Raw genomic sequence first — 13,499 nt, forward strand, 5'->3', positions numbered from 1 at the left:
TTTAAATTTTATCTTTGTGCAAATTTGGAACACAGAACATACATTGAACCTCTAGTTAGCCATTCTAATGCTCCTCTGCAGCCAAATGTCGTGTGTTGAATGACAAGAGTTGAATAAAAATCTGCCAGGGCAGCTCTGAGTTCACTGACTGCAGGTCCAAGGTTGCTGTGATAATACATGTGTTTATTAACTTCTTAAATCCCGTTGCCCGTTCTATCCAAGTCCACTGCAGGGACACACTTGAGAGAGGAGCAAGTCTTAAAGGGTGAGTCAGTATTTGAGCTCATTATTATGGAATTTTGATTATGAGCCGTATAATATGTATAATTATAATATAATATAACATATAATATGTAAAATGTCATTATACTGTTTACTCAGACAGAAATAAGTATATGTGCTATAAAAGATGCAGATGAGACTGGGAATTATCAGCCTAAAAGGAAACTGCAACATATAACTCCCTTGAGAGACATTTTTTTGTTGCATGTCCAGGCTACTTTTTAACAACAAACTCTTTGCACTGCTGTAGATCTTTTTCGAACTTTGGCCTCAGATTATTCACTCGCGTTTTGTGACGATAAGACTGATGAGAGCTCCTCTCAAAGAAAATAATTCTGTTGCAAAAGATCCGAACGTCTTAAATGTGCCACTAGATTTCACACACATCTTTAGTAAATTTATTGTAACACTGGCAACTTAATACTGCACCACAAAGGGATAGTGCAGCCTTTTACAGATGTTTTACCCAGTTTATGTACATCTACAACTTAAAAAACAAAATCAGGATCAAAGAGTCATAACTTGCACACACACTAAACCTTATGTCCCTGGTTTGTGGAATTTTATTTCTCCTGCTCATCGAATAATCACATTTGTGGCTAAATAGGTTTTTGCAATTTAGGGCATAATCAGGCATGACACTGAGAGTCATCGATTATTGGTTATACAATTGTGTCGGATGTGTTTGGTAGATGTGTGTCTAATATCCTTCATATGATATCATTACTTACATTACTGATTTAGTTTGGTTACATATTAAAATAATAAAATCATCTATTTGCAGTTGTCTACATGACTGTGCATTATTTTATCTCGTCACCAATCATGTCCTTATGTCCAGTTTAAATATATTTAATATTTAGTACAACTCCTAAAAGTCAGTTTTCCACTGAACGGCAGTTTGTGGCAGAGGATCCCCCTGCCGGAACGTCTCATAGTGGCGCTTGATCCCGCCCGGAATCATTAGACGGTTGCACCAGACAGAGCTGTCAAGCCAACAGAGGAGGCTGCTAGCTGCACAGTGAGGTCTCTAATGTCGTCTGTTTGGTTGGTATTTAAAAAAAACAAGCTCGTGCACACAGCTTCTGTACTTGTGTGTTGTGTAAGAACAGTTTTGAGTCCATAGTCTCGGTGAGTGACCTTGTTTTTCAGTGTTAGCCTCGGTGTGTTGGTGTTAGCATTAACGTTGTGGCAGCAGCAGGGTCACTGGCAGCTCATTGGAACAGTCGTGTGGATGAAAACAGCTTTTACCCAGAGGGTGAAGCTCGAGCCCCGCGTCTGACGATGACTCTCTCGCTGTTGTCATGGTGTAAAAAGTGTGTCTGCTGGCTAACACGCCTTCTTAGAGACGTGTTGATCCAATTATCTAAGCTGGTGGAGCAGCCATTCTTAAAGCAGCTGCTCGTAAACAGTGTGTGACTGGTTTGGTTTTCCTGTTATGACACGTTAAAATGTCTGCTGTCTTATAGAGGTTTTTGTTCCCCATGGTGGTTGCTTAAGCAACACGGACTTGAACGCAAAGTCTACAGTTAAATGGTATGTTTACTGTAACTAACTTTCAGAATAAGATTGAAAAGCTAGCATTCATCTCCTGTTGTAAATGTCTAGTCTTGATTAGACCCCCTCGTTTTGCCATTCACCCGTTAACACACACATTCATACGGTTCGTCTATGTGCGGTGCTTTCTCTATCACACATTAATTGCACACTAGTGGCATAGTCGTCAGGCTGAGGGGCATTTTTGGGTTCAGCGAGTGGGATCCGACCACTGACCACCTGGTTAGTGTGCGTTTGGATTGACTCAAACAACAACAGTTATATTTGGGGGACGCAAGCAGGCAGCATGATGCATAAACACAGATAAGAGATTAGTGTTTTATTTTTGGAGGAGCTGCATGTTGCTCTGTCCCTGTCCTTCTCCTTGAGTTGTGACATGTCCTTGTTACAAGTCATCAGATTGCTTTGTTGGTCACTATACACAACTTGTTGCCTTGTAATCAGGAATCTTGAAATCGTCAAGCTTTGTACACTTGTGTTTGAAAGTTGAAACGATTGATCCTTAAACATACGAGCACATATTGGATATTTAAGACTGCCTGTAGTGTGGATGTAGTATCTCTCTGTGTGCAACATGAATTTATCTTCAGAACAGGTTTTTACGACAGGATATAAACATTATCCTAAATACATAAAGTGGAATTTACTTAAGGTTGCCTTTTAAGCAATAGTTTTATATTTACAGTGTACATATACATGGAGGAGGTTGTGAAATCTTGTCGTTAATGCAACTAAAAATGTGGATCCTATGTCTTCTCATTTAACGTCTCTCCAGTTTGTCATGCTTATTGTGATGCCCAAGATAAACATGAGAGTTATTAACTTAACCATCCTCTTTACAAATCACAAAGTTGAGGTATCTTACAAAGGCCTTTTTTCACAGCAGATACGTTGACTTGTAGAGAACGAGGAGCACAGACTCACAGGCTCTCTCAAGGTAAAGTTTCCAGTGAGATAAGACAGTGACAGCACATGCAATAAATGTGAGATCAAATAATTTTGTAATTATAGAGCTATCAATAAAACAAGAAAGTAAGATTTAGATGTTTTCAAAGCATCTTTAGTGATAGGTCATGCCAAAGAGTCATAGCTTATGTCATGCATGCTTATATCAATCATGAAACCATTAATAAAATGTGCAAAATCAAAAGTTGTTAGGCAAATAAAACCCATTAAATGTACAAATATTTGCAGCATACTTAAATTAGATGACACTTTTGTATGAAAGCTGTCTGTTATTATAGTAATATATCTCAAAGTAAACTATGTGAATCTGTACATGAGGCTATGGCACCTGCAGTTCACTTAGCTGGTGGGTGGCACCTTGCACATTCAGACACTTTAACAACTGTACACGTTTTTTAAGCCTTTTACTTGACTACATTTGCATAATGCGTAAATGTAGGCTACTTTTGCTTGAGCAAAGGTATTCAGTACTTTTCCCACCACTGCATATAGGCTATGGAGCCAGGCTATCATTTCTGACAACCACATAGGCTGTGAAAAAATATAGTATCTATGTTGTGCAGAAATATAAAATGAATAAATTAAAGTCAGACAAATTCAAGCAGGAATTCTTTATTTTACAAAAAATGGTTTGATACAGAGAAGTAATCAATATGGAGGACTGTCATACCCTCTGCACCCCTACTTCCAACATCTATGCTGCGATATCTTTTGGCCATCAATGATGTATTGGTGACTCTTTTGGGTCACGACTTAAACAGTTCACAAGTCAAATAGCGATAGAGAGGGTTTGGTCCATGATCTCCATAACATGCAGGTGATTCAAAAAATCATGGCTAAAATCGTGAATTTACCGGACTCTTTATTGTGAGTAATTTCTGTAGGGAAAAGAGTGAAACATTCACTATGATACAATGATACCTAAATACCCATGTGCTTTTGTAGTCAGCTGGTGAGAAAGCCAATGCATATTAACACCCTACTTTGGGAGGTCTGGGAAAGGTGCAAATGTTTTTTGGGACATTCCATGTCAAATCAGATGAGGTTGTCTTTTTAAATATGTCTTTTTATATCTTGTGTTCATTTAAATATATTTTTTCAGCACTTGATTTTCTTTTTTCTTTTTATATCCTCTGAAATCTGTCAAATCCATGTTTAAATATTCAGTTTTATGTATAGTTCTCAGCCTCACCAAATGGAAAGAAGACAAACATTTTATTCACCTTTCGTATATACAAATTAAGCTGAATGTTTTTGACATCAATGACCTAAAACACTTTATTTCTTTATGATCTTTGCAGAGATCCAGGATGGCTCTGGCAGACGGCAAGGTGCTGGTTCTGGGAGCGTTGGCTGGAGTGGCTGGTGTCAGTTTGGCTGTGATGTGTTACCAGGGCTTTAGTTCACGACGAAGAGCCTCTTGGGCAGGGCCATACTCCCTGCCAATGGGTCAGGTTGAGGTGCTGGATCGCCTCGAGGCCCTACACCAGTGTGTATCTGAGCTCAAGGATGAGATGAAGGCATTGAAGAGTGCTCTGCCTACACTGCAAGAGCAAGTCAGGGAGGAGCTGAGGGGGCGTGATGAAGCACGGCGAGCCAGCCCTCTGCACAGGACCACGCCAACACGGAGGAAAAGAGCTGTGGGCGCCATCAGTAGCACCAGAGCTGAGGCTCGGAGCTCAGAAGAGGCAGAGAGTGAGGGAGGGTGAGTACTTTAAATGCTCCTAAATCCCGGAGAACGTGTAACACTTTCAGTATTTCGTTTTTAAAATCTATAATTAGTAATTTCCCAGACATGTATCCTTGCATAGTTCAAATTACCCAAACACACTTTAGATTTTATGACAGTAGTGTATTTTTCTGAATCCCCTCAGAGCTAGTCACAAGAGTAATACTGCCACATTTTCATCCTAGTTTGACTAAACATTTAAACATTCTTAGGACCCTTATCCATTCTTTGACTTATATGAGAGGAGAAAACACGTACACATGCACTTTTTACTTGTATCATATCATCATAAAACATCTCCTCTTTCTCAGATGTCCTGAAAAAGTACATCCCCTTTTCTCCACTTACCTTTTACTATAGAAAGTGACAGGTATATAATGCAACCACATGAGGGTCTTATTCTGGCTGAGCCACTGCGCACACTCATGATATCACATGAAAGTAACACATCAGCATGACTGATGGCTTTTAAATACATAAATAATATAGACTGACGGCTTTAATCGTAAAAAATTGAAGTGCTGTTTTTTGAAAGATACCTAGTGAGTCTATCTGGATCCTTGGTGTCATGTGACTTTTTGACTGTGGCCATTATTAAAAAACGACAGCATACTGTATTGCATCTCTGGTGGACACGCACAGTATCAATAAGTTCTGTGTCACAACAGTGACTGCCTTTTACTAGACTTTAGACATTTTTTTTTCTCTCCTATGATGAATAGTAATTACACATTATAGTAAATATCAGGGATGTCACAATAGCAGAAATTTGGTTGTTGGTACTACTACTAATACCATTAAAATTACCTAATTCTTGACACCAAATTCGATACCAGAGCGAAATAGAAAGCAACGGAGGCTGCTACACTCACGCACACCTCGGTATAGTCTGTGTGCAAATAGTAGTTTAGATTGATTGCCAGGGTGACAGAGCAGTGATGAGAAAATAATATTTTAAATATGTAAAAGTTGGTGTGAAAGCCAGTCAATCGAGTAGATGAAAGTTGTTTCTTGCTCTACAAAAGCAGATTTGACCAGATGATTTGGCATGAATTTTCTGGCTAACTTGTGAATCTAATCCATCTAATAGAGTCCATTAGATGTTGGATCAAATTCACAATTTTCACACATTGAAAATTGTGAAATTAATCAAGATTAGAGCCTGTCTTTTACACATTGATGCTGTTATTAAATAATGACACTTTTTCAGGTCATCGTGCGGGAACGATGCTTGTAATACTTAAGAGTCACTGTCATCATTACATGGTTTGTCCAGCAGACTTCACTGTTTACAATACTTAGAAACTGCTGCTGTTGCTCAAGAGTCAACCCAGAACTACAGCTGAGGAGAAGTTGCTGCAAAATGCTTTAAGATTTTGTTCAAATATATTTGTTTCATTCTTTAGATCACCAACATCAACATTTATGTAAATATTGACTGATATATTAGAATCAATTTCAGCATTGGCCACCAACTTACAGCAGACCCTTGTTATTTCTCTATATCATGCCTGGTGACATTCAACAGATGACAAACATTAGCTTTATTTCAGGGTAATTTCCACCTCGTGTGTGGATGAAAACTTTCCTACTGTACCAGTGGAACTTGCCTGCTCATTTTATGCAGTAAATTATAGTTTTGACAGTATGTACATTAGCCTCAGGTGCTGCAGAGAAAAGCAGACTAATCGAGCACCGCATGCCGAGTCATCCGCCTCCACCCTCAGCTAAATGCCTTGAACTCGTGCCAACCTTGGGTAACATAAACAACAGATGTGTTCCTTTTGAATGGACTACCATTTAAAATCTCATGTTATTAAAACAGATATCAACAGTGAAATGATGATTAAGCACTCAGGCAGGCTTTAGTGTTTCTTAGACACGAGTATATGTTTTCTCAACACGTGGCTCAGAAATTGTAACAAATCCAGGGAGCAAATCAGGGGTTGGATGTTGTAGCACATGCAGATCTATGCAAGGTTGATGGAGATTTGTACCTGCCGTTTGAGTAATTAACCTTGATTGACCACTGAAGGGAGTGGAGCACGTGAAATGCCAGGAAGCCTTAAAAACGCTACATGCAGCTGCTCTTCCTAACCACATCTTATTTTTAGGTGTGCAGTGAACCATAGATCAGAGCTGAATGGCTCCTCCCCACCTCTGTCACTGTCACTTGCAAATATGAATCAGTTGCCTTGAAGCGAATTTTACAACTACAGCACATTAATGAGGCCAACTTAACAATCCAATCCAGTGTGTTGTAGCGTCTGTGTCCTTTATGAATTACATTCCATGCAGAGGTTGGGTTGAGTGTGTGTGTTTTTTTGTTTTGTTTTGCTTTCATGTTTTTTTTTCCAGGCAAGAAGCCAATGTCAATTGTTACATAGTGTTCGAGATTCTCGAGATAATTCGGATTCAAACAGATGCATGAAGGCATAAACAAATCTAACTGGAGAAAAAAGATATCATAATTCCTACTTAGTTTGCGAGGCATTTGTCTCTTGGACATTAGTGTATCATCTGGAGAGAAATTGTTCTCATTTCCTTTTCCAGCAGAAGATGATATTTCACCATTGTCGTGTCAACAATAACATATAAATAAGTCCTGCTCTCACCATAAAAGTATTTCAGGTCCTATACATTTGTTGGCAAAAGAACACAGACAGTTCCTCGATGGGTAATAACACCATATCATATGAGTTTTCTTTCATGACGGGTAAACATTTCAAGTCACCCTTCCTATACTTATGTTACCATCACCCTGCTCATTTGCTTAAGGGCCAGATGGAGGTGCAAGACAGCCCTCTAGCAGGTTTGGTTCACTCTGGTTCACTCTGGTTCACAGAGTGACAGTCGTTGGCTGCATCAAATGCTCTTAATTACAGCTCGGGTTATTATGCTTTAAAAGAAATCGCATCACGCACACACCTCCCATAATTAAAGAGCCCTTCCTGCCGCTCTGTTATTTGTATGAGCAGAGGGTGTGGGGGTGAGTGGGAATAGTGCAATGGAGAAATTCCAGCACCTTAGGGAATGAGTAGCTTTCCCCCAGAGGAGCCAGTTACACCCCTAATCCGCACATCCATTTTAAAGGGCTCTTTGTGTGTGTTCGGTTTGATTGGAAGTGTTGGAGCAAAATATCTTTCCACACTGTCTCCACACAATATCCCTGCAACGGCCATGATTCTCAAGACTGGGACATGATCATAGTATGTTTGTTCAAATATAGGCCCAAACAATATATTTTAAACGATTAAGAATGGCATATTTTTTGCTTTGTGCAAAATGTAAGAGTGCAAACATGTCAGTCAAAGATTTTGCTGCATCAGAGATGTGTTGAGCACATCTTAAACTTGCATCTCCTATAATCATAGTAGCAAAGTGATTTGACAAATAGTTGGGGAAAAAACGTGAATTGTAAATATCACTAATATATATAACATACATAAGTGGGGCAGTAGATTTCCAATAGGGGGTATCATACAAGTATGAATAGGGCCTTTACCAAATGTTCACAGAGAGAGCTGTGCTGCTGCACCTGATATATGCACACCATGAATAGGCTAATGTATGTTTTCATGACTGTGTGGAGTTAATTGCTTTTTGGCTTAATGGTTTTCTAACCTGTTGATATGTTGCTTTTATTTGCATTAATGCAGCTGATCATTAAAAATCTTTGTAGATCCAATGTGTCTAGATGTTTCTAGTGGGACCAGTGGTGGCGAATTGTCTGATAAGAAAACTCATGATGCAGTACTTCTGTAAAAACATTCACCACTAAAGGAACAATGAGTGAGACACAATGTAAATGTTGACCCATCCACTTAAGTTCCAGCTGTTTACTTCATTGACTCCTCATATGTCACAACTGCTTCCTCAGAGCTACATCTCTGCAGATAAGGAGACCCATCAATCACCCTGTCCGTGTGCCAAGCTGTCAGAGGCCTCATTTAAAAGTGTCTTGTAGGAACTTGTAATTCCTCGAACAGTTCCCACTACGTTTATTATTCACAACACATCTCTGTAGCTCAAGGACATGACCACTTCTTTTTTTCCTTTTCCAAAAAATGGCATCTATGGCACTGGATAGTTGTTGATTTAAGCAGATTTAAGCAGGAGCAGTTTTGTTTAGTGAGGGGCAAGCCTGATCAAAAACACACATAGACATGTTTAGAGAGAGAAAAAGGAGCTCATTGTCTAATTTGTGATTAAAAGCTTCCGTCTATCTTCTCTGGGATTTCATGGTACGTGTTGCTCTGTAGCTGTCAGTGTTTAAGACATTCTGATTTATACCCTCATACCTCAGTGAAAGGCTTACAGCCAAACAAAAACATTTATTGAACCTAGCTCTGAATACAATGTCTACACAGCACAGACACATTCTGTTGTTGGTTTTGGCCAAGTCAGTTTGTCTGACCTATATCTGTCAAGTTTGACTCTGACCACCCACATCTTCTATTCATATTCAATAGTTCGACAGCCTCCACTGCAAAAGGCCCTTCATGTAATTATCAGAAAATCCAATTGTTAAAATTTTAGGCCCTAAATACAAATGGATTAAATTATGAAATCAATGTTACTTTATAAGTTGCATTAACTTCAGTCTCTCTTTGAAATGTATTTTTGAGAAAACAATTTGGATCAAACTAACTGATACATTTTTACCCATTACATTTGCTATAACCAATATTTTATCATACTGGCAATGGATCACATATCATTAATGAAAATGGAAAACTGGTTAACAATTTGGAAGTGGTTCTAAACAACTATGACAAACTGATGCATCCACACCATAGTCTGTATATAAAAATTGACCAGCATGTCTCCACTTCCTCCCACTATGCAGAAAAAAGGGCAAAATATCTAGGATACGAACGTTGCTATCTTGCACTGAAGATGTCATTTAGAACCAGTCTACATTTTTCATTGCACCTTTTGGCACAGCAATAATACACTATTATACATTTTCTTGACAGTTCCCATATATACATTGTTAATGTAAGGATATTTCATAGTACAACACCAATATTGCCTGGCATTGCCTGGCTTTGCCTGGCTTTAAACGGAACAAGGAAACTCTAACATAGTGCATTATTAAAAATATTAAGGTAGACCTGTCACAATAACACATTTTGATGGATGATATTTTGTCCCAGAGATTATTGTATTAAAAGATATCGTCATCAATGTGAAACCATTTTAAACCACTGGTATAATGATAATTTTATAGCATACTTATGCTAGTACACCCTTTTAAAGACTTATGAACTTAATTCTAAAGAATATTCAGTCTGAAAATTGAATTAGAGTTAAAAATATTATAATATCCTAAATAAAAAAATAAAAAAATTTAATTTACTACAGACAACCGTAACAATAAATAAAATGGACTATTAGGCTCTGTTAACAATTTGTTTTATTGTTAAATTCGAATTACTCAAATTACTCAATTGCATCAATTTCCTCTTCACAAAATAACAACATTTGACCACACCCCTGAGTTTGTACAAACCCGAATTAGCTTCTTCCTTGTGCTATTTTAAGAACAAAGCATTACAACATCTGAACAAAATCGTAATGGTTGCATGAATATACAAGATGAATTGCTGCCTTCATTCTTGACTTGTAATGTCATCATGTATCTGTAAGAAATGAATGACGGTTGTTTTTTTTTTGTCCAACCTTTATTTTCTACCTGTAATACTTCCCACAACAGAGGAAGGTATAGTTAGAAAAAAAGTCCAGTCCTGTTGTCAACAGGTGGCTCAGCAACTGATCAGTGGGAAAGTGAAAGTTAGATTAAAGATTCACACCCTGTCCAGCCTTTTGGGTCGGTCAATCAGCCAGTGGCCATTGTTGTAGAGAAGGCTTTCTTTGATGCTGTCACCACAGCTACACACACTGAATGAGCCAGGCTGCATGTTCTGAGACCTGCTGATGTTGGGATGGTAACTGGTTTGTTTTGATCAGTGTAACCACAGAGACTGCCGTTGCTAAGCCCTATTGAGAGATCTCTTCATTGCCCCTTGGGGTCTGTATACTGAAAGGATGACCTCACTAACTGAGCTCACAGCCTGTTAAAAACGAAATAGAGTATTGTTATTATTACATAACCAATGTGAGCATGACCAGCTGTTTACTCGCCATTCCTTTCTAAATATCACAAATTCAGCATAAAACTTCATTCCTTTACTTGCCAAGAGCTGTCTCCAGAGGTGGAAAGCAACACTAATGTTAACTTGTGCTTTGATCCAAGTAAACATGCTAACCAGCTAGCGTTGGCTCAGCAGGCCCATACCATCCCTATGTAATAGTGCGCCACTGAGTCTGCTCTGAAGAAGTAGCGCTGCTCAGAGGTGGTATTATTTAGCAGTACTAACTAAATAAATTAAATTAATTTGTGCCGAAACAATGACTTTATTGATTCGTTACTTGATCAAGTGAGAATCGTTTGCTGTTAATTTTGATAATTAAGTACTTTTTAGACAGTTACTATGCAGACATGCCAAACATTTGTTTGAAGGCAGCTTGCTCATGTTTTGTTAAATAAACATCTTTTGGTTTCAGACAGTTTCGTGAGTAGAAAAAGCTTTTTAAGATTGTCACACTAATAATAATAACCGTAACAGCTTAACGTTTATTAGCAGTGAAAAAACTAAAAAGAAAAGCAAACATCTGCTCACATTTGTGAAACAGTAATTGGCAAATGTGTAGTATCTTTATCAATTAAATGATTCATTCAATGTCAGATTGTTTGTCACTGAAACCCATCCGAATGGGTCAAAAGTGTCAAATACCATGTCATTAAAAACTGCTAGCATTGAATTAGCACTATGAACATAATTTATTCTATATTGCTCTCCATCTGAATCATCCCACAGAAAATACTTTAATTTCTTGTCATTTAATGTGTACCTTTATTTAAGAAGCTGTTTTTCTCACAGCTGTGCATTGTAACAGCGCAAGGTTAATAATGGTTGCTGCACAGATATACATGCAGCACTACTAAATGGACCCTTAGTTTCTTTATTCTTTCAACTCAAGTCATTCATGAGCCGGGGAATGGCGTGACAGGAATGCGCTGATCAGTCAGTGCTCCCTGTCTCTCCAGCTCTACTGAGTAAATAACTGCTGCGAGGGAAGGAAAACAGACTGCTGCATGAATGAAAGAACAAAAGGATGAATGAATTGGGATGAATGAATGACCCAAGTTCAGTAATGTGACTGTCATGCAACAGTTAAATGTCTGGTCTATTTATTGCAAGGCAGTGCTCTATAATATGGTGCGATCAGACTAAAAAGAAAGACCACAGCAGTCACAGTAAACACTAAAGTGCACCCATTCCCATTTTTTAAGCTGGGGTGTATTGGGCAATAAATGGTTTGAGCTTTTTCTGTAAGTTTGATGGTTTACTCAGGGGTTAGTGAAGAGAACACAACTGTAAAAAGGCTTTGGAGCAGGATCCTAAAACAATGGTTAAAAGATTAAAAGAAAAAGATTTTCTAAAGTCTAGTTTCTCATTCAGGTATGCTGTTTGTCTGTTTCCTATTAAGCTACTAAATGTGAAAAGAACCCTTAAAATATTTGAACTATTATCTTCAAGCTGCTCTTTAAAGCTTAAATATTTAACTTTTGAAAGAAGAAAGAACGTAATGAACTTATTGTAAGTCGCTTTGGATAAAAGCGTCAGCTAAATGAAATGTAATGTAACAATAGTTCATTTATTGATAATTAGAATGGCCCTCAGTAGAGCCCATATTTTCACCAAGGCACAACAGTCTTCTGATATTTGATCAAGCTGTGACAAATTGCACACACTTATAGATATCAGTTCACTCAACATGCCTGATTTATTTCATCAAGATTCATGACTTATTCCCAGGGATTCGCAATATTCAAGAAAAAGACAAAACCCGGATCCGCCCCTTTGTCCAGATCTCTGCCAAGTGGCCCATACCCCACCCATCCACCAAGTTTCAAAATATGTATTAATGAGTTTTTGCATAATCCAGAAAAAGAGCAATGAAAACACAACCTCTTTGTTGGAGGTACTAAAATACATCCTTGCTCAATTTAGTACACTCAGAGGATCTCTGCTACCACAGCCTTCCTCTGTGTGATGTGACCAGTAGCTTATGGAAGATAGTTCTTGGTGGTGTTTGCATACTTTAGGTAGATATTGCGCCGGAACTTTTTCTATTTCAGCTCATTCACATTATGACTGATCTCTGCTCGTGCTGTTGTAAATTTCGATTTAAGCCTTGTTTCCACTGTGACTTCTCCATAGAGAGTAAGAGTGCATGCAATTAATTTTCCTTTTTTCCCACGTTGCTAACTGGAATTTGCTTGGCTGGTCTGCAATCTCAGGGTTATCATTCATCTCAAGCTAATATAAACTATTAACTGCTCCAAATTGCACACACTCGTTAATATCCAACTTCTAAACATGTGAGATCTGTTTCATCAAGATCCATAAATAATGTGTTGAGAAATCAACGAAAATTTGGGAAAAAACCCATCTTGCAATCTTTATTTTTTTCTTTACATCATTTTCTAAAATTTAATTCAATGCTTTCCACCATTGGGTTTGCTTACAATCTCTAACCAACAACGATATACCATAATACCATGACATCATGATGCTAAGCTAAAACAACAACAAAATACAAAATCTTGCAATTTTTAAAGAAAGTCGAAAAAGAAACTTCTGGATCCATCCCCTGATCCGTATTTGCACATAAATTCATTGAGTTATTTTCTGACTCATATCCCATCCTTTGTTTCATAGTAATCTGTCTAGTATTTTTTGCGTAGTCCTGCTAACTAATATACGAACAAATACAGATGAAAACACAAACCTTAGTGGAGGTTATATGAATTGCATGTACATGTGTTCTATAGTCATTTATTTTTTGAAAGTTTCGTTGCATCAGTTAAGTAAAGAGAGCTCAGGAGGCTAGA

At 38.0% G+C, this 13,499-nt stretch overlaps 1 protein-coding gene across 4 annotated transcripts in view; it reads left to right on the forward strand.

Moving 5' to 3' along the window:
* Positions 1 to 223: 223 nt before the first annotated feature.
* LOC118119408 (regulator of microtubule dynamics protein 2) overlaps positions 224 to 13,499 on the forward strand; it is a 30,672-nt gene continuing 17,396 nt past the window's right edge. The window contains exons 1-2 of one of the 4 annotated variants that reach the window (XM_035173370.2): positions 224 to 265; positions 4,107 to 4,510. In XM_035173370.2, the coding sequence (XP_035029261.1) occupies positions 4,116 to 4,510 (395 nt within the window). In that variant the 5' untranslated portion in view covers positions 224 to 265; positions 4,107 to 4,115. Of the gene's footprint in view, positions 266 to 1,238; positions 1,414 to 4,106; positions 4,511 to 13,499 lie in introns of those variants that run through there. The other 3 variants (XM_035173368.2, XM_035173366.2, XM_035173367.2) reach the window with 3 other exon arrangements.

Source organism: Hippoglossus stenolepis, chromosome 12, assembly GCF_022539355.2.
Source record: "Hippoglossus stenolepis isolate QCI-W04-F060 chromosome 12, HSTE1.2, whole genome shotgun sequence".
In the NCBI taxonomy this organism is placed as follows: Eukaryota; Metazoa; Chordata; class Actinopteri; order Pleuronectiformes; family Pleuronectidae; genus Hippoglossus; species Hippoglossus stenolepis.